The sequence below is a fragment of the Vipera ursinii genome (genome assembly GCF_947247035.1).
Source record: "Vipera ursinii genome assembly, chromosome: 1".
Classification (NCBI taxonomy): domain Eukaryota; kingdom Metazoa; phylum Chordata; class Lepidosauria; order Squamata; family Viperidae; genus Vipera; species Vipera ursinii.
In genome coordinates this window covers 11,044,044-11,062,352 of record NC_139512.1, presented here as the reverse complement: position 1 = coordinate 11,062,352, position 18,309 = coordinate 11,044,044, and the positions used below count along the sequence as shown (strand labels likewise).

Here is an 18,309-nt window from a genome sequence, read left to right as displayed (position 1 = left end):
TGGCCTTCTGACAAGCAAAGTCAACGAGGGAAGCTGGGTTCACTTAACAACGGTGTTACTAACTTAAGAACTGAAGCGATTCACTTAACAAGCTGCGGAAAGACAGGTCATAAAATGGGGCAAAATTCACTGAACAAGGTCTCGCTTAGCCATAGAAATTTTGCACTCCATTGTGGTCATAAGACAAGGACTACCGGTACATAATTCAGAAATTTTGTTTTGGATGATAATTTGGTGGTGAAAAATGGCTCAGAATCTGTGCGTGTCAAAGTCTGAGGGATTAAATGGAGGCAAACTTGGAATGTAGGAATAGTAATGCAGCCATGGAAATTTCAATGAAAGAAAAATGTTAAGTTTCTTCTGAATGTCACCCTTAGACAGAATTGCTTCAAGCTGTTTCATCGCTGGTATATCACTTCAGTCTTAATTCCTAAAAATAGATAAAGCATTCTTTAAAAAAATTGCTGGAAATATAACAAGCAGCTTAGGTCATTTTGTGTGTGTGTGTGTATGTATGTGTGTGTGTATGCATGTGTGTGTGTATGTATGTGTATATGTCCCTATACATATATAGGGATGCGGTGGCTCAGTGGGTTAGGACGCAGTTCGAAAGCATGTAAAAATGCAAGTAGAAAAATAGGGACCACTATGGTGGGAAGGTCCCCTTCATGGATTACTGCCTTGTCGTGGCGAAAGGGCTTGCGTAATTCAATGAAGCTATGAGCTATGCCATGCAGGGCCACCCAAGATGGAAAGGTCATAGCAGAGAGTTCTGACAAAACGTGATCCACTGGAGAAGGAAATGGCAACCCACTCCAGTATCTTTGCCATGAAAACCCCATGGACAGTACCAAAAGGCAAAACGATATGACGCTGGAAGATGAGCCCCTCAGGTCAGAAGGCGTCCAATATGCTACTGGGGAAGAGCAGAGGGCTAGTACTAGTAGCGCCAGAAGGAATGAAGCGACTGGGCCAAAGCCGAAAGGACGCTCAGCTGTGGATATGTCTGGTGGTGAAAGGAAAGTCCGATGCTATAAAGATTTTTTCTCCATAGGAACCTGGAATGAAAGAGCCATGAATCAAGGCAAGCTGGACGTGGTCAAACAAGAGATGACAAGACTGAACATCGACATCTTAGGTATCAGCGAACTAAAATGGACAGGAATGGGTGAATTTAATTCAGATGACCATCAGGTATACTACTGTGGGCAAGAATCCCTCAGAAGAAACGGAGTAGCCTTCATAGTCAATAAAAAAGTAGGAAAAGCAATACTGGGATACACTCCTCAAAATGACAGAATGATCTCAGTTCGAATCCAAGGCAAACCATTCAATATCACAGTAGTCCAAGTCCATGCCCCAACCACCAGTGCTGAAGAGGATGAAATTGACCAGTTCTATGAAGCCCTACAGCACCTTACAAAACTAACACCAAAAAATGATGTCCTTATCATCATGGGGGATTGGAATGCTAAAGTAGGAAGCCAAAAGATAACTGGAATAACAGGCAAGTTTGGCCTTGGAGTACAAAATGAAGCAGGGCACAGGCTGATAGAATTTTGTCAAGAGAATACGATGGTCATAGCAAACACTCTTTTCCAACAACCCAAGAGACGGATCTACACATGGACATCACCAGACAGACAACACAGAAATCAGATTGACTATATGCTCTGCAGCCAAAGATGGAGAAGCTCTATACAGTCAGTAAAAACAAGACCAGGAGCTGACTGTGGCTCAGACCATGAGCTTCTCGTTGCAAAGTTTAGGCTTAAACTGAAGAAAGTAGGAAAAAGCACTAGGCCAGTCAGGTATGAATTAAATCATATCCCTGTTGAATATACAGTACAGGTGACAAATAGATTTAAGGAATTAGATCTGATAGACAGAGTGCCTGAAGAACTATGGGCAGAGGTTCGCAACATTGTACAACAGGTAGCAACCAAAACCATCCCAAAGAAAAAGAAATGCAAGAAAGCAAAATGGCTGTCTGAGGAAGCTTTGCAAATAGCTGAGGAAAGGAGGGAAGCGAAAGGCAAGGGAGAAAAAGAAAGATACCCCCAACTGAATGCAGAATTCCAGAGAATAGCTAGAAGAGATAAGAATGCCTTCTTAAATGAACAGTGCAAAAAATAGAAGAAAACAATAGAATAGGGAGGACCAGAGATCTTTTCAAGAAAATTGGAGAGATGAAGGGAATGTTTCATGCAAAAATGGGCATGATAAAGGACCAAAACGGCAGGGACCTAACAGAGGCAGAAGAGATTAAGAAGAGGTGGCAAAATTACACAGAAGAACTATACAAGAATGAGCTTAATGTCCCTGATAATCACAATGAGGTGGTCACTGACCTCGAGCCAGACATCCTAGAATGTGAAGTGAAGTGGGCCTTAGAAAAGCTGAGCAACAACAAAGCTAGTGGAGGTGACAGTATTCCAGCTGAGCTATTCAAAATCTTAAAAGACAATGCAGTAAAAGTGCTACACTCAATTTGCCAGCAAATTTGGAAAACTCAACAGTGGCCACAGGATTGGAAAAGATCAGTTTACATTCCAATTCCAAAGAAAGGCAGTGCCAAAGAATGTTCAAACTACCGCACCATTGCACTCATTTCTCATGCTAGTAAAGTTATGCTTAAAATCCTACAAGCTAGACTCCAGAAGTATGTGGATCGAGAACTACCAGAAGTACAGGCAGGATTTCGAAGAGGCAGAGGAACTAGAGATCAAATTGCCAACATACGCTGGATCATGGAGAAAGCTAGGGAGTTCCAGAAAAACATCTACTTCTGCTTCATTGGCTGTGCTAAAGCCTTTGATTGTGTGGATCATAACAAATTGTGGCAAGTTCTTAAAGAGATGGGCGTACCAGACCATCTTATTTGTCTCTTGAGAAACCTATATGTGGGCCAAGAAGCAACAGTGAGAACTGGACACGGAACCACTGATTGGTTCAAAATTGGGAAAGGAGTCCGGCAAGGCTGTATACTGTCACCCTGCCTATTTAACTTATATGCAGAGCACATCATGAGAAAGGCAGGGCTAGATGAATCAAAAGTTAGAATTAAGATTGCCGTAAGAAATATCAACAACCTAAGATATGCAGATGATACCACTCTAATGGCAGAAAGTGAAGAAGAACTAAAGAGCCTCTTGTTGCGGGTGAAGAAGGAGAGTGCAAAACTTGGGTTGAAACTAAACATTAAGAAAACCAAGATCATGGCATCCAGCCCTCTCAATTCCTGGCAAATAGATGGGAAAGAAATGGAGGTAGTGACAGATTTTATTTTCCTGGGCTCCAAGATCACTGCAGATGGGGACTGTAGCCAAGAAATTAAAAGACACTTGCTCCTGGGGAGGAAAGCCATGACAAATCTAGACAGCACACTAAAAAGCAGAGACATCACCCTGTCAACAAAAGTGCGTATAGTCAAGGCTATGGTCTTCCCAGTTGCAAAGTATGGCTGTGAAAGCTGGACCATAAAAAAGGCTGAGCACCAAAGAATTGAAGCCTTTGAACTATGGTGCTGGAGAAGACTCCTGCAAGTCCCTTGGACTGTAAGGCGATCAAACCGGTCAGTCCTAGAGGAGATCAACCCTGACTGCTCTTTAGAAGGCCAGATCCTGAAGCTAAAACTCAAAGGGCCTTCTCTGTGGGCGCTCCGGCATTATGGAACCAACTGCCGGTGGAGCTCCGGACGGCATCAGACCTCCGAACTTTCCGTCGTGGCCTGAAGACCCACCTATTTGAAATGGCTGGTCTGGCCTGACGGGGGATTATGGGTTTTAATTTGTCATTTTAGATTTGTATTACTGTTTTTAACTGGGCATGGGTTTAATCTTTTTTAATTTTTGTATTGTCTTTTTTATATATGCCCTGTGAACCGCCCTGAGTCCCTACCAAGGAGAAGGGCGGTATACAAATTAAATAAAACTTGAAACTTGAAATACTTTGGCCACCTAATGAGAAGGAAGGATTCACTGGAGAAGAGCCTCATGCTGGAAAAGGTTGAGGGCAAGAGAAGAAGGGGACGGCAGAGAATGAGGTGGCTGGATGGAGTCACAGAAGCAGGAGGCGTGAGCTTAAATGGACTCCAGAAGATGGTAGAGGACAGGAAGGCCTGGAGGAACCTTGTCCATAGGGTCATGATGGGTCGGACACGACTTCGCAGCTAACAACAAAGTGTGCTGCAGCTGCCAAAAAAGCCAACACAGTGCTAGGCTGCATTAACAGAGGGATAGAATCAAGATCAAGTGAAGTGTTAATACCAGTTTACAAGGCCTTGGTAAGGCCACACCTGGAATACTGCATCCAGTTTTGGTCACCGCGATGTAAAAAAGATGTTGAGACTCTAGAAAGGGTACAGAGAAGAGCAACAAAGATGATTAGGGGGCTGGAGGCCAAAACATATAGGGAACGGTTGCTGGAATTGGGTATGTCTAGTTTAATGAAGAGAAGGACGAGTGGGGACAGGATAGCAGTCTTCCAGTATCTCAGGGGCTGCCCCAAAGAAGAGGGAGTCAAGCTATTCTCCAAAGCGCCTGAAGGCAGGACAAGAAGCAACGGAAAGAGAGGTTGTAAAATGGGGCAAAACTCATTTAACAACAGAAATTTTGGGCTCAATTGTGTGGTCATAAATTGAGGGCTGCCTGTATTGATACATGAGTAAATTCAGCCATTCACTAATCACACCCCAGAAAAGACGCACTTCCTTGACATTTTTTTAGTTCAGTTTTAGTCTTTTTGTGCCTTCTTCTTTTATTTCCTTTATTGGTTTTCTCTTTTGTTTATTGCATTTGTTCATGCAGGTAGTCCTCGGTTAACGACCCCTCGTTCAGTGACTGTTTGAAGTTACGACAGTGCTGAATGAGTGGTGGATACGACTGGTCTTTGAGGTTCTGGCTGTTCCAGCTTTGGTGTGGTGAGGTGACCACAATCTGGGTGCTTGGCAACCGTCTCACACTTAGGATGGTTGCGACACGTCCCACAATTACCATTTGCGGCCTTCCCCGCTGGTTTCACACAAACAACATCCACGGGGAAGCAGGCAGGGAACCTCACAATGTTGCTCTAGTAAGTCTCAACAACTCCCTACGGAGTCTTCCCAGCCCTTTTGCATGCATGTTGTGCCTCGCTGGCCACCTGCACATCGCTAAGCATCACTAAGCTTGTGCTATGCTTCCCCGGCAACAACCGCACCCCCTCACTCTCCCTCCCAGTCAGCAGTAGCAGCTTGGTCAACGAAGCAGGAGACGGTGAGTTCTACTCCTGCCTTAGGCGTGAAGCCCACTGGGTGACTTTGGGCCAATCACCAGGAGAGGGTGAGTTCTAGTTCTGCCCTAGTCATGAAAGCTGGCTGGGTGACTTTGGGCCAATCACCAGGAGAGGGTGAGTTCTAGTTCTGCCCTAGTCATGAAAGCTGGCTGGGTGACTTTGGGCCAATCACCAGGAGAGGGTGAGTTCCAGTTCTGCCCTAGTCATGAAAGCTGGCTGTTTGACTTTGGGCCAATCAGCAGGAGATGGTGAGTTCCAGTTCTGTCCTAGTCATGAAAGTTGGCTGGGTGACTTTGGGCCAATCACCAGGAGAGGGTGAGTTCTAGTCCTGCCGTAGGCATGAAAGCTGGCGGGGTGACTCTGGGCCAATCACCAGGAGATGGTGAGTTCTAGTTCTGCCCTAGTCATGAAAGTTGGCTGGGTGACTTTGGGCCAATCACCAGGAGAGGGTGAGTTCCAGTTCTGCCCTAGTCATGAAAGCTGGCTGGGTGACTTTGGGCCAATCACCAGGAGAGGGTGAGTTCCAGTTCTGCCCTAGTCATGAAAGTTGGCTGGGTGACTTTGGGCCAATCACCAGGAGAGGGTGAGTTCTAGTCCTGCCGTAGGCATGAAAGCTGGCTGGGTGACTCTGGGCCAATCACCAGGAGATGGTGAGTTCTAGTTCTGCCCTAGTCATGAAAGTTGGCTGGGTGACTTTGGGCCAATCACCAGGAGAGGGTGAGTTCTAGTTCTGCCCTAGTCATGAAAGCTGGCTGGGTGACTTTGGGCCAATCACCAGGAGAGGGTGAGTTCTAGTTCTGCCCTAGTCATGAAAGCTGGCTGGGTGACTTTGGGCCAATCACCAGGAGATGGTGAGTTCCAGTTCTGCCCTAGTCATGAAAGCTGGCTGTTTGACTTTGGGCCAATCACCAGGAGACAGTGAGTTCTAGTCCTGCCTTAGGCATGAAAGCTGGCTAGGTGACTCTGGGCCAATCACCAGGAGATGGTGAGTTCTAGCTCTGCCTTAGTCATGAGAGCTGGCTGGGTGACTTTGGGCCAGTCACTCTCTCTGAGCCCACTCCACCTCACAGGGCTGCTGTTATGGGGAAAATAGAAAGAGAAAGGCATAGTAAGTATGTTTGCCGCCTTGAGTTAGAATAGAATAGAGCTGGAAGGGACCCTGGAGGTCTTCTAGTCCAACCCCCTGCTCAAGCAGGAGAACCTAGACAAGTGACTGTCCACTCTTTTCTTAAAAACCTCCAGTGATGGAGCGACCACGATTTCTGAAGGCAAAAGCTGTTCCACTGGTTATTTATAGATAATAAAGTCAAGATAAAAGTCAAATACATGAATACTTACCTGCCTGTCAGCCTCCTTGCAGGCTGCCTGGCACTTTCAACTTCCTGCCACCTGGATTGTGGGATGCTGGCAGGAAGTCCTGAGCAGTGCCTGCTTAACGACCCACAAGTCTCACTTAACGATGGCAAAGGGACTGCCAAGATTACTGTCATTTAGCAATGCAGTCACATGATATCGCACATTACAGCCGCATTGCTCAGCAACAAAAATCCTGGTACCAATGCCGTCACAACTTGAGGACTACCTGTGCACTTTCTCTCAAAAGTTAAATTGCAGAACAAAGGCGTCAACTGCAGGCTCCGCCTCCAAGCCACTGCAGGCCAAAATTTTGCTGAAACCATGTAGCGTTGATTTAGGGAAAATTAATGAGACTATGAGTTCGAGTCCTGCCTTAGACACAAAGCCAGCTGGGTAATAATAATAATAATAATAATAATAATAATAATAATAATAATAATAATAATAATAATAATAATAATAATAATAATAATAATAATAATGTTGGATGGGACCTTGGAGGTCATCTAGTCCAACCCCCTGCTTAGGCCAGTCCCTCTCTTGCATTCCCAAGAAAGTGAGGGAGATGGATGGTTAATAAGTTTGGAAAGAAAGAAAGAAAGAAAGAAAGAAAGAAAGAAAGAAAGAAAGAAAGAGAGAGAGAGAGAGAGAGAAAGAAAGAAAGAAAGAAAGAAAGAAAGAAAGAAAGAAAGAAAGAAAGAAAGAAAGAAAGAAAGAAAGAAAGAAAGAAAGAAAGAAAGCTTCATAGTAAATTTCTATTACAAAAAATTGGAATAGATTGGGGAATTTGTTCCCCCTGGATCTCTTTTGTCTATAGCCCCTTGCTGGATCTGGTCCATTTTCAAACTTGATCTCTCTTTTCCAGTTTTTTTTTTCTTCTGCACACTAAATTAAGTACCATTGTATTCAGTTGGGGGGGGGCAGCCATCAAGCTGACCTTTAGAGTTTTGACACCTCCCTTTGCATAGTTTTCTTCCATTATTCTGCAGGGTTGGGAGGAATTCGAAGAAAATTGTGAATAGTAGACAGGAATTCTCCAGAGGAGAAATTACTCATTATTTCATCTCTGTATGTGTGCCTTCTCTCTCTCTCTCTCTCTCTCTCTCTCTCTCTCTCTCTCTCTCTTTCTCTCTCTCTCTTTCTCTCTCTCTCTCTTTCTCTCTCTCTCTCCCCCTCCCTCCCTCCCTCTCTCTCTCTCTCATACACACACACACACACACACACACACAAAACAAGTCTGCAGAATTTGCAAGCCAAAATCAGCCCACCTGCCACGTATCTTGGCACTTCCCAGCTGCTCAACCCACTCGTGGGGGATTTATTGCACCCAACTGGGACTTCTGAATAGGGTGTCAATGAACCAGGATGGTGGACCAAAATTAGGATTTTGAAGTGCCAGGGGGAGGTGGCAAAATTAACAGCTGCAATCCCGACTTCCAAAGCCAGAAATAGTTTTCCTGTCCCTCCCAAACCAAATAATTAATTCTCTTGGAGGCAGGGTATAAAATTAGCCTGTGGAATTCGTTGCCACAGGATGCAGCAATAGCCACCAGGTGATTTTATTAATGGATCAAATGTATTTATTTACTGAATTTTTACACCGCCCACCTCACCAACGTGACTCTGAGAGTTTGCCACTTCATAATAAAAGCATATATTACAGGGGTCTTCAAACTTGGCCCTTTGATGACTTGTGGACTTCAACTCCCAGAATTCCTCAGCCAGGCATACTGTCTGAGGAATTCTGGGAGTTGAAGTCCACAAGTCATCAAAGGGCCAAGTTTGAAGACCCCTGCTTTACATGTTCAAAAATATATTTTAATTATCCTCATCAGTCTTTTATTTCCTTGCTTCTTCTTCTCCTAGTTTTGAAAACATGGTGGTCAAAAACAGCCAGGATGGCTGCTACAAATATGCACCTGTTTATCAAAGTCGGTTTCCATCCCATGGCTGCCATTTTGACTTTTTTGACACCCCCCTTCCCAGCAGATGAAAATGAGTGGTTGTAGTGAGCAGTTTAAGGGTGTCACACAAGAAACCTCATCTCCTTCGTAAATCAACTCATTTATTTCACAATAGTATAAAGCTAGAAGGGACCTTGGAGGTCTTCTAGTCCAGCCCCCTGCTCAAGCAGGAGAACCTATACCGTCTCAGACAGGTGAATGTCTAGTCTCTTCTTAAAGATCTCCAGTGATGGAGCGCCCACGATTTCTGGTGGCAAGTTGTTCCACTGGTTGATTCTCCTCACTGTCAGGAAGTTTCTCCTTAATTCCAGGCTGCTTCTCTCTTTGACCAGTTTCCAACCATTGTTTCTCGTCCTTCCCTCTGGTGATTTGGTGAATAATTTGACCTCATCTTCTTTGTGGCAGCCCCTCAGATACTGGAACACTGCTATCATGTCTCCACTATTTCTTCTTTTCTTTAGACTGACCAAACCCAAGTCCCGCAACCGTTCTTTATATGTTTTGGTCTCCAGACCTTTGTTCATCCTAGTTGCTCTTCTCTGAATCTTTTAATTTTTAATTTTTTAACTTAATAATTCAAGTTGGTTGTGTACTTTTTACGCATCTGCGGCTTCCCCTACTGACTTTGCTTGTTGAAAACAAAACCCTTATAAAAAAAATTTAACTCATTTATTTCACCAAAAAATGTTGCATTTCATTGGTCAGCAAGGTGTTTGCGCCTGATTTTATGAGCTTTTTGGCCACAGTTGTTAAGTGAATCAAGGCAGCTGTTAAATGACTCATGTGGACGTTAAGCAAATCTGGCTTCCCCTGTTGACATTGCAATGCTGGAACCAAAACTCTTTAAAAAAAAATCCTGAGTACATTAATGGTATCAAAATGCAATTTTTTTAAAAAAAGACTGGTGATTTTGAAGTCCCGGAGATTTTTGATGGGAAAATAATATTTAAAGCAAGATCAGTAAAAAGTGGTTTTTGGAGAACAGAATCACATATGAATGCTCCAGGCAACTCCCTTCAGTGAAAAACTGGAAGTTGTGGATTCTAGAAGGACCATGAGAAGAAGGACTACGGGTGACATGGTAGCAGCCTTCCAATATTTCAGGGGCTGCCCCAAAGAAGAGGGAGTCAAGCTATTCTGCAAAGTTCCTGAAGGCAGGACAAGAAGCAACGGATGGAAACTAACCAAGGAGAGAAGCAACCTAGAACTAAGGAGAAACTTCCTGACAGTTAGAACAATTAACCAGTGGAACAACCTGCCTCCAGAAGCTGTGAATGCTCCAACACTGGAAGTCTTTAAGAAGAGACTGGACAGCCATTTGCCTGAAATGGTATAGGGTTTCCTGCTTAGCAGGGTGTTGGACTAGAAGATCTCCAAGGTCCCTTTCAACCCTATAATTCTATTTTCTGTACCTGTTTTCCTGGACATGTTCCTTCCAAAAATTGGCCACTTACTGTGGTGGCATCTTCCATTGGTTATCACAAAGAAGATGAGGTCAAGCTATTCTCCAAAGCGCCCGAAGGCAGGACAAGAAGCCACGGATGGAAACCAATCAAGGAGAGAAGCAACCTGGAACTAAGGAGAAACTTCCCGACAGCGAGAACAATTAATCAGTGAAACGACTTGCCTTCAGAAGTTGTGGGTGCTCCAACATTGGAGGTTTTTAAAAAGAGACTGGAGAGCCAATCTGTCTGAGCAGAGGGTTGGACTAGAAGACCTCCAAGGTCCCTTCCAGTTCTGTTATTCTGTTATTCTACATGCACATGAGGACCCATGAAATCACTTCTTTTGGGGAGCAGCTCCAAGCTGCATAGAAACATGGAGATGGGAAGAGAAGAAGAGCTTTCAAAGATTGCTGGACTTCCAACAGGCCAAAGGTCTTTCAGCCCTAGCTGTAGTGTACAGGCAGTCCTCTAGATACGACACAATTTGGGCCAGAATTTCCACTGCAAAGCAAAGTGGTCATTAAGTGAGTCACACCCAATTTTATGGTCTTTTTTTGCCATGTTTGTTAAGTGAATCACAGAGTTTTAAGTGAATCTGGCTTCCCCATCATAGACTTTGCTTGTCTGAAGCCGGCTGGCAAGATTGCAAATGGTGATCACCTGGGATGCTGCCATCTGTCGTAAACACATGCCGGTACCAAGCTTCCAAATTTTGATCATGTGACTGGAGAGGCTACGATGGTCATCCATGTGAGGACAAGTCACAAGTCACATTTTTCACTGCTGTTGTAACTTTGAACGGTCCTTAAATGAACGGCTGTAAATCAAGGACTACCTGTACATCACACACCATGTCAGAAGCATGGAAATTTCTTCTCTTCACTGCCCAACAGTTGATATTCAACAGGTTCAGACTTTGATTCATAATTAGGAGCAGCGTTCAGGAATCCAGGGTGATTAGCCTTCAAGGTGATTAGCCATCGTGGCAGGTTTTTCAAGAAAAGATTGGACATTGATTTGTCCCAAATGGTAGGAGGAGCCTTGCCATGAGGCAAGAGGTTGGATTAGAAGACCTTCAAGGTCCCTTCCAGCCCTAAGACTCTATGGTGATTCTATGGTGCCATTCCAACATCTGGAATTTGGAATGGAATGGAATGGAATGGAATGGAATGGAATGGAATGGAATAGAATAGAATGGAATAGAATAGAATAGAATAGAATAGAATAGAATAGAATAGAATAGAATAGAATAGAATAGAATAGAATAGAATAGAATAGAATAGAATAGAATAGAATAGAATAGAATAGAATCTGGAAGGGACCTTGGAGATCTTCTAGTCCAACCCGCCCACTCAGGCAGGAAACCGTATACCATTTCAGACAAATGGCTGTCCAGTCTCTTCTTAAAAACCTCCAGTGTTGGAGCGTTCACAACTTCGGGAGGCAGGTTGTTCCACTGGTTAATTGTTCCCAGGAAATTCCTCCTTATATTCTCTCCTTGATTGGTTTCCATCTGTTGCTTCATTTCCTGCCATCATGTGCTTTGGAGAATAGCTTGACTCCCTCTTCTTTGTGGCAGCCCCTGAGATACTATCCTGTCACTCCTGGTCCTTCTCTTCATTAAACTAAGACATACCCAATTCCAGCAACCGTTCTTCATACGTTTTAGCCTCCAGTCACCTAATCATCTTTGTTGCTCTTCTCTCCACTCTTTCCAGACTCTCAACATTTTTTTTTACATTGTGGTGATCAAAATTGAATGCCGTATTCCAAGTGTGGCCTTACCAAAGTGTTATAAAGTGGTATTAACACTTTAAGCCCAGCTCTCTATGATTGAGGATGGAGCCAAGATCTCTCTTCACGTGACGCGAGTGATGTTTCTTCTTTTGTGACTTTCTTGCCTCCGTTTTAAAATTGTCTCTGCTGGTGGCCATCCTCATAACTGAGGCCAACCGATGCTAACATCTTCTAGGCCAGGGGTAGGCAACCTTGGCTTTTTTATGACTTGTGGACTTCAACTCCCAGAATTCCTGAGCCAACCATGCTGAGGGGAAAGAGAGAAGTTTCCAAGCTGAGCCATGCTGGCTCAGGAATTCTGGGAGTTGAAGTCCATGAGTCATAAAAGAGCCAAGATTGCCTACCCCTGACCTAGTTTAATGATGAGAAGGACAAGGGGGGAACATGATAGCAGTCTTCCAATATCTCAGGGGCTGCCCCAAAGAAGAGACAGTCAAGCTATTCTCCAAAGCAGGGCTTTTCAACCAGTGGTACGGGCTGGCTCAGGAATTCTGGGAGTTGAAGTCCACAAGTCATAAAAGAGCCAAGGTTGCCTACCCCTGGTCTAGGCCAACTTCACCTTCAAAGTAGAAAAATAATAATCTCGCTTTTCAAAGAGAGAGACATCCAACCCTCTTGTAGAGCGGCGTTTCTCATCCTTGGCAACTTAAAGATGTGTGGACTTCAACTCCCAGAATTCCCTAGCACTGCAAACATAGGGGTAGAGAATAGGCCACCTTCCTTCCTGGTATGCGTCGTTATGAAGGATCTCCTGATGTCGCGATCTTCATGTGATTTTGAATAAGAGAATAGTAGAATTGGAAGGGACCTTGGAGGTCTTCTAGTCCCCCTGTTCAGGCAGGAAACCCTGCACCATTCCAGACAAGGCTGTCCAATCTCTTCTTCAAAAACTGCAGTTGTATGAGTGTGTGAGAGACGATTGCTAAGTGAATTTTGCCCCGTTTTGCGACCTTTCTTGCTATGGTTCAGTGAATCTCTGCAGTTGTTAAATTAGTAACACGGTTGTTAAGTGAATCTGGCTTCCCCCATGGACTTTGCTTGTCAGAAGGTTGCAAAAGGGGATCACGTGACCCCGGGACACTGCAAACCATCATAAATAGGAACCAGCAGCCAAGCAGCCAAATTTTGATCATGTAACCGTGGGGATGCTGCAACAGTTGTAAGCGTGGAAAACGGTCATAAGTCATTTTTTTCACTGCTGTTGTAACTTCAGTCACCAAGTGAACTGTTGTAAGTCGAGGACTACCTATTTCTCCAAAGCATACCTTGTACTTGTGTGATTTTCAGAGGTTATGTGGGAATGGGTGTATGCTCCGAAAATGAAATTGTTTTACTTGCGGCTCATTTTTATAATCTTTTGATGTTGATATAACACCCAGCACCAGATATGAATAGACTGTATTTTTTTATATATATAAAATAAATGAATATGTAAAGAACCATTTCTCTTTTGTTTGGGCTGTTGGTTGCACATCAAGAGAACCAAGGAAGGCGTTTTCCAAATTTTTGACAGGCCAAGTCCAAAAGGTTTATCATCAAAGCTAATTTTTTAAAAAAAAAAACACACTTGCACTTAACCTGGATCAACTGAGTTAGTTACTAGAAGCCCTTTCCCAAATTTAGGTTTGTTTGTTGAACATAAAAATATTTTTAAAAAAGCATTCCCTCTGCCTTCACAGACCTTCGGCTCCTTTGTTATTTTTTAATTATTATTATTATTATTATTGTTGTTACCTTTAAAAACAAATTGAAGTACAGAAGAGTGGAAAGGGACAAGTCTGGAAAAAAACATAGAATGAGACAGGCTGACAGCAGGGATGGGGGAAGGGGAGAAGAGAGATGGAATTTGGGTGCAGGAATTACAAAACAGGGTCAAGATGAATGAAGTGGTTGAGACAGATGTGTCACAAGAAGGGCCTCTGGAGAACAACAGAATAACAGAGTCGGAAGGGACCTTGGAGGTCATCTAGTCCAACCCCCTGCTCAAGCAGGAAACCCTATACCTGGGGTCTTCAAAGTGGGGCCCTTTTATGACTTGTGGACTTCAACTCCCAGAATTCCTCAGACAGTATGCCTGGCTGAGGAATTCTGGGAGTTGAAGTCCACAAGTCATAAAAGGGCCCCACTTTGAAGAACCCTCCCCTATAGCATTTCAGACCAATGGCTGCCCAGTCTCCTCTTTAAAACCTCCAGTGTTGGAGCACCCATAACTTCTGGAGGCAGGTGGTTCCACTGGTGAATTGTTCTGACTGTCAGGAAATTTCTCCTTAGTTCCAGGTTGCTTCTCTCCTTGATGAGTTTCCATCCTTTGCTTCTTGTCCTGCCTTCAGGTGCTTTGGAGAATAGCTTGACACCCCCTCCCTCTTCTTTATAAACTCACACAAGGAGATTATTGTGCGGTGGGAAAGAAGAACCCCCCCCCCATGACATGAGATCTAGGGCCTTCTCTCCAACCATTTTTGATTTGCAAGGAGTAGAATAGCCCAGCTGATACTAGATACAGGGCCTTCCCAGCTTCTTAAAATATATGGTTGGGACAAAAAAAAGGTGTCAGGCCTGGAGTGCAGGGTTTGTGTGTTTGTATGTGTAGGTGTGAGTGGACTTGGAACCTCACCACCCCAAGAGCTGATGATGGGGTGGGGGTGGGGGGGATACATCTGAAATAAAATGGCTGGAAAGAAAAGGGGTTGTTATTTGATTGCTGAAAAAGTGGATGGGGCATCTTTGGATAGCAGCTGGGTGGACCCATCAAGGGAAGCAAGAAAGGGAAGGTGTGTATTTCTGTGTGTGTGTGAGAGAGAAAACACACACGTGCGGGTGTGTGCACACACGTGTGTTGAGCGCAAGCCGGGTAGCCAGAATGAGAGGAAGGAAGGATTGGGAGAGCGAATCAAGAGGAAACGAGAAGACTTGAAAGGGATGGGGGAAAAAAGAAGAAAAAGATGAAGGAACACCGGGGAGATGCTAAAATGGGATGCAGGAAACCCAACTGAAAAGTGGGAAGCGAGGTGGGGTGGGTGGGCAGAGAGTGCCGGAAGGCGGAGAATGCCTGCTCTCCAACCTGGGGCTCCTCCCCCCAATTGTCTCAGACTACACCTCCCATCCTGATATGGGAGTTGTAGTCCATCCCGTTTAAGGGGGTCAGATTTGGGGAGAAAGGCAAAGGGTGGAAAGGTGGGGAATCCAGGCAAGGCAGAAGAGGGGAGGGCCAACCTGGAGACGGGGGAGGGGGGGGTGGATGAAAGAGGTGTGGGGGGGGCCCTACCTTTGTGCATGCCGGTGTAGCGGTCCTTGAGGACGGTGAGCTCGTAGATCTGGCCGAACTGCTCGAACAGGGGCTTGAGGTCCCTCTCCTCCAGGTTGCGGGGGATCTGGCCCACGAACAGCTTGATGGCATCCAGATCCTTCATGCCCTCCGGGTCGGAGCCGCTGCTCATGGGGGAGGCGCGGGGCGGCTGCTGCTGGGGCTGCGCCTGCCGCCTGGGCTCGCTGGCCGGCAGTCTGGCCATGCCCCGGGTCCCGACGGCGGCGGGCGGCAGGCGGGAGGATGCTGCGGGCGCGGGGAGACGGGAGCTGCGGGCGGCGACCAGAGATGCAGATGGAGGCGAAGTGGCGCTCGCAGCATCAGGACCACAAAAGGCGGACGCTCCACAGCGGCCACGCCTGGACGGACGCGGAACTGCAGCGGCGGGCGAGATGGTGTGTGTGGGGGGGGCGGCGGGGGGAGGGGAAGAGGGCGGCGGGGAGAAGCGGCGGCTCCCGCGACTTTCACACGACCGGCCAGGCTTGGGTCGCGTGTGCGGAGGCTGTTAAGAGCCTTGGAAGCGGGGTGGGGTGGGGTGGGGGGAGCAGCTGCTCCCGTGGATCGGCTGTGGGTGAAAGAGGGGGCGAGCACGGAGGGGGGGCACGTCTGGGGGCGACTCCAAACACTTCCGGGTAGGAGAGAGAGAGAGAGAGAGAGAGAGAGAAAGAGAGAGGGAGAGAGAGAGAGAGAGAGAGAGAGAGAGAGAGAGAGAGAGAGAGATTGGGCCAGAAAATCCCCAAATCATCCGTGGGATGCAGAAAAGAGACTTTGGCATCAAGAAGGTGAAAATCCGGGTTCAAAGGATCACCCAGGGATGGATTGCTGGGAGGGGAAAAAAAACCAGAGGAATCCCACTCTTGGAATCCAGAGGAAGAGGATTTAAAACCCACCCTGCTTCATCGTTGGTTTAGTAATTCAATCTATGGGGAGGGCCCAGGTGGGAAATTGGTTGTTCATCAAAAAGGGCGTTTTAATGCTGAAGTGGATGAGAAACAGAAAGCAGGAAAGCAAGAAAGAGACAGAGAGGGAAGGGAGGGAGGAACCGGAGGGAGGGAGGGAGGAAGGAAGGAAAGGGAAGGAAGGAAGGAAATGGGAGGAATGAGGGAAGGAAGGAAATGGGAGGAATGAGGGAAGGAAGGAAATGGGAGGAATGAGGGAAGGAAGGAAATGGGAGGAATGAGGGAAGGAAGGAAATGGGAGGAATGAGGGAAGGAAGGAAATGGGAGGGAGGGAGGGAGGAGAGGGAGAAAGGAAAGGAAAGGAAAAGAAGCAGAGAAGGAAGGAAGGAAGGAAGGAAGGAAGGAAGGAAGGAAGGAAGGAAGGAAGGAAGGAAGAAGGGAGAAATGATGGAAGGGAGGAAATGGGAGGGAGATGGGAAGGAGGGAGAAATGATGGAAAGAAGGAAATGGAAGGAAGAAAGGAAGGAAATGGGAAAGAGGAAGGGAGAAATGATGGAAGGAAGGAAGGAAAGGAGAGGGGGAAAAAGAAAGAAAAGTGACGCGGGGACTGAGCAGCTGCCCTGGAGAAGCCTCCCGCATTTGGGGTCTCACGCAGGAAACTCCACCCCCCTCTTCTAAGCATTTCACCAAAGGGGGGGGGCGCCTTCTTCACCTGGGCCTTCCACCTCCATGGCTTGATTCGTGGCCTTCGTCCCGTGCAGGTCCTTGCTTTTCCTCTATTCGGATCTCCCTCTACTCCGTGGCACCACAGGCCCAGGCCTTGGATGGGGGCCAGCTCCAAAAACCTGAGAAAATGGCAGAGATCACACGCCGGGGGGGGGGCTTTCCTCCCCCCCCTTGCACTGTGTGAGCCTGAAGTCATCCTTTCAAAAATTTCACACCCAGGAGAAGAAGTTGTGTGTGTTTTTTTTTCCCCACGAGCGGAGGGTGAAAGGGTGAGATTTGCTGCTGTGACTTCAAGGCTGAGTGCTGCTACCTCTCCTATAGCAGGGGTGGCAAACCTATGGCATGTGTGCCAGAGGCGGCACTCAGAGCCCTCTCTGTGGGCACGCACGCCATGCCCCAGAGATGGCAACTGTCCTGCTTCAACCAGCCGCCTGCTAACTCACCGAGGTCCCACGTGGCCAGATGCATCCCGGCACGGCTGGTTCCCTCCATCCCATCCCTCCTGGCCTCGCATGCTCTGCTTTTCCCAAGCACGACTCACTGCATCACCTCCTCAGCTGTTGGCCGGCCATCCATCTCAGAGGCGGCTTCTTTGGACTGCTGCGGAGCCCCAGAATGTGCCGGTCGAGGGGCCGGCAGGCTGTGGCTGCTGCGTCCGTCCCCCATGCGCTCGCTGGCCTCTGTGTGCGGGGGCCGATGGCGTCAGGCAGCAGCCGCCCCGGCCCTTTCCTTGCCCCATGGCAATGGCACCCCTGCCCTGCCTCGCCTGACCCCGCAGGACGAGCCTCCTGCCTACCGCCCCACCTACCAGAGACCCCCTGGATCTCCCTCAACCCTGCCCACCCCGCACAGGTGTCCCTTCCCATGAGCAACGTTGAGGTGACCATGCCTACCTTGGCCACACCCACCCAACCTGCCATGCCCACCTGGCACCTGGCGATAAATAAGTGGGTTTGGGGTTGCAGTTTGGGCACTCGGTCTCTAAAAGGTTCGGCATCACTGTTCTAGAGGAGGCCACTGGGTGTGGTTGTGGTCCTTCAGACAGCATCAATACCTTGGCGATACCCACTTGAGTAACTGAACACGGGGTTGACTAGGTGATGCTCTTAAGGTCTTCTCCAAGAGTCTGGAGGCTGTGTGAGTCTGAATCACAATCCCGACAAGACCAACAGGAGGTGGGTTTGGGGTCTACACAGATCTTTAGATGCCCCCGTTTAGACCTGAATAGTTGTGATGCTCCCTTTGGGACTGGGGCATCATTTGGAGGTCATTTGGCAGGTGACTGTGACCAGAAAGTTCTTTGCACAAATCCAGTTCAGAGTCAGTAATGAAGGTGCTGGCCTAGAAACCAGGAGATGGTGAGTTCTAGTTCCCCCTCAGGCATGAAAGCCAGATGGGTGACTTTGGGCGAGTCACAGGAGACCGCAAGTTTAAGTTCCACCTTAGGTAGGACAGCTGGTTGGGTAACTCTAGGCCAAATCACCAGGAGACGATGAGTTCTAGTTCCGCCTTAGGCATGAAAGGCAGCTTAGGCCAAGCACTAG

The 18,309-nt window shown here is 46.9% G+C and overlaps 1 protein-coding gene and 1 long non-coding RNA gene across 2 annotated transcripts in view; one reads left to right on the top strand and one right to left on the bottom strand.

The window, feature by feature from the left end:
- The window catches only part of LOC310641964, a 222,014-nt gene extending 214,644 nt beyond the window's left edge, over positions 1-7,370 (top strand). Inside the window, exon 2 of the long non-coding RNA XR_014492823.1 lies at positions 7,229-7,370. This is a non-coding gene — a long non-coding RNA (uncharacterized lncRNA). The remainder of the gene's footprint in view (positions 1-7,228) is intronic.
- CELF5 (CUGBP Elav-like family member 5) overlaps positions 1-15,461 on the bottom strand; it is a gene marked incomplete at its 3' end in the record, with an annotated part of 88,447 nt that extends 72,986 nt beyond the window's left edge. The window contains exon 1 of the mRNA XM_083364280.1: positions 15,102-15,461. Coding sequence (XP_083220406.1) covers positions 15,102-15,345 — 244 coding nt within the window. The 5' untranslated portion in view covers positions 15,346-15,461. The remainder of the gene's footprint in view (positions 1-15,101) is intronic.
- Positions 15,462-18,309: the final 2,848 nt, after the last annotated feature.